The sequence below is a fragment of the Myotis brandtii genome, unplaced genomic scaffold (genome assembly GCF_000412655.1).
Source record: "Myotis brandtii unplaced genomic scaffold, ASM41265v1 scaffold691, whole genome shotgun sequence".
Lineage (NCBI taxonomy): Eukaryota > Metazoa > Chordata > Mammalia > Chiroptera > Vespertilionidae > Myotis > Myotis brandtii.
This window is the reverse complement of record NW_005370704.1, coordinates 738,306-738,550: the sequence shown is the minus strand read 5'-3', so window position 1 is coordinate 738,550 and position 245 is coordinate 738,306. Positions and strand designations below refer to the sequence as shown.

At 65.7% G+C, this 245-nt stretch overlaps 1 protein-coding gene across 1 annotated transcript in view; it reads right to left on the bottom strand.

The window, feature by feature from the left end:
• Positions 1-6: 6 nt before the first annotated feature.
• The window catches only part of GRIN1 (glutamate receptor, ionotropic, N-methyl D-aspartate 1), a gene marked incomplete at its 5' end in the record, with an annotated part of 48,234 nt that continues 47,995 nt past the window's right edge, over positions 7-245 (bottom strand). The window contains 1 exon segment of the mRNA XM_014529681.1: positions 7-157. Coding sequence (XP_014385167.1) covers positions 89-157 — 69 coding nt within the window.

Here is a 245-nt window from a genome sequence, read left to right as displayed (position 1 = left end):
GTGTGGGCTTCCCTCAGGGCTTCCCGAGCAGCAGGACCCATCAGTGTCCTTGGCCGGGCTAATGGGCAGGTGGGCGCCTCCGGGGGCCTCACACCACGGTGCTGACCGAGGGATCTGAGAGGTTGAGCGGGCCCGTGATATCAGTGGGATGGTACTGCTGCAAAATAGAAATACACAGACAAGGCGGCCCATTAGCCCGACGCTCGGGGGCACACGCGGGGCCTGGACGGGTGGAGCAGGCGGCC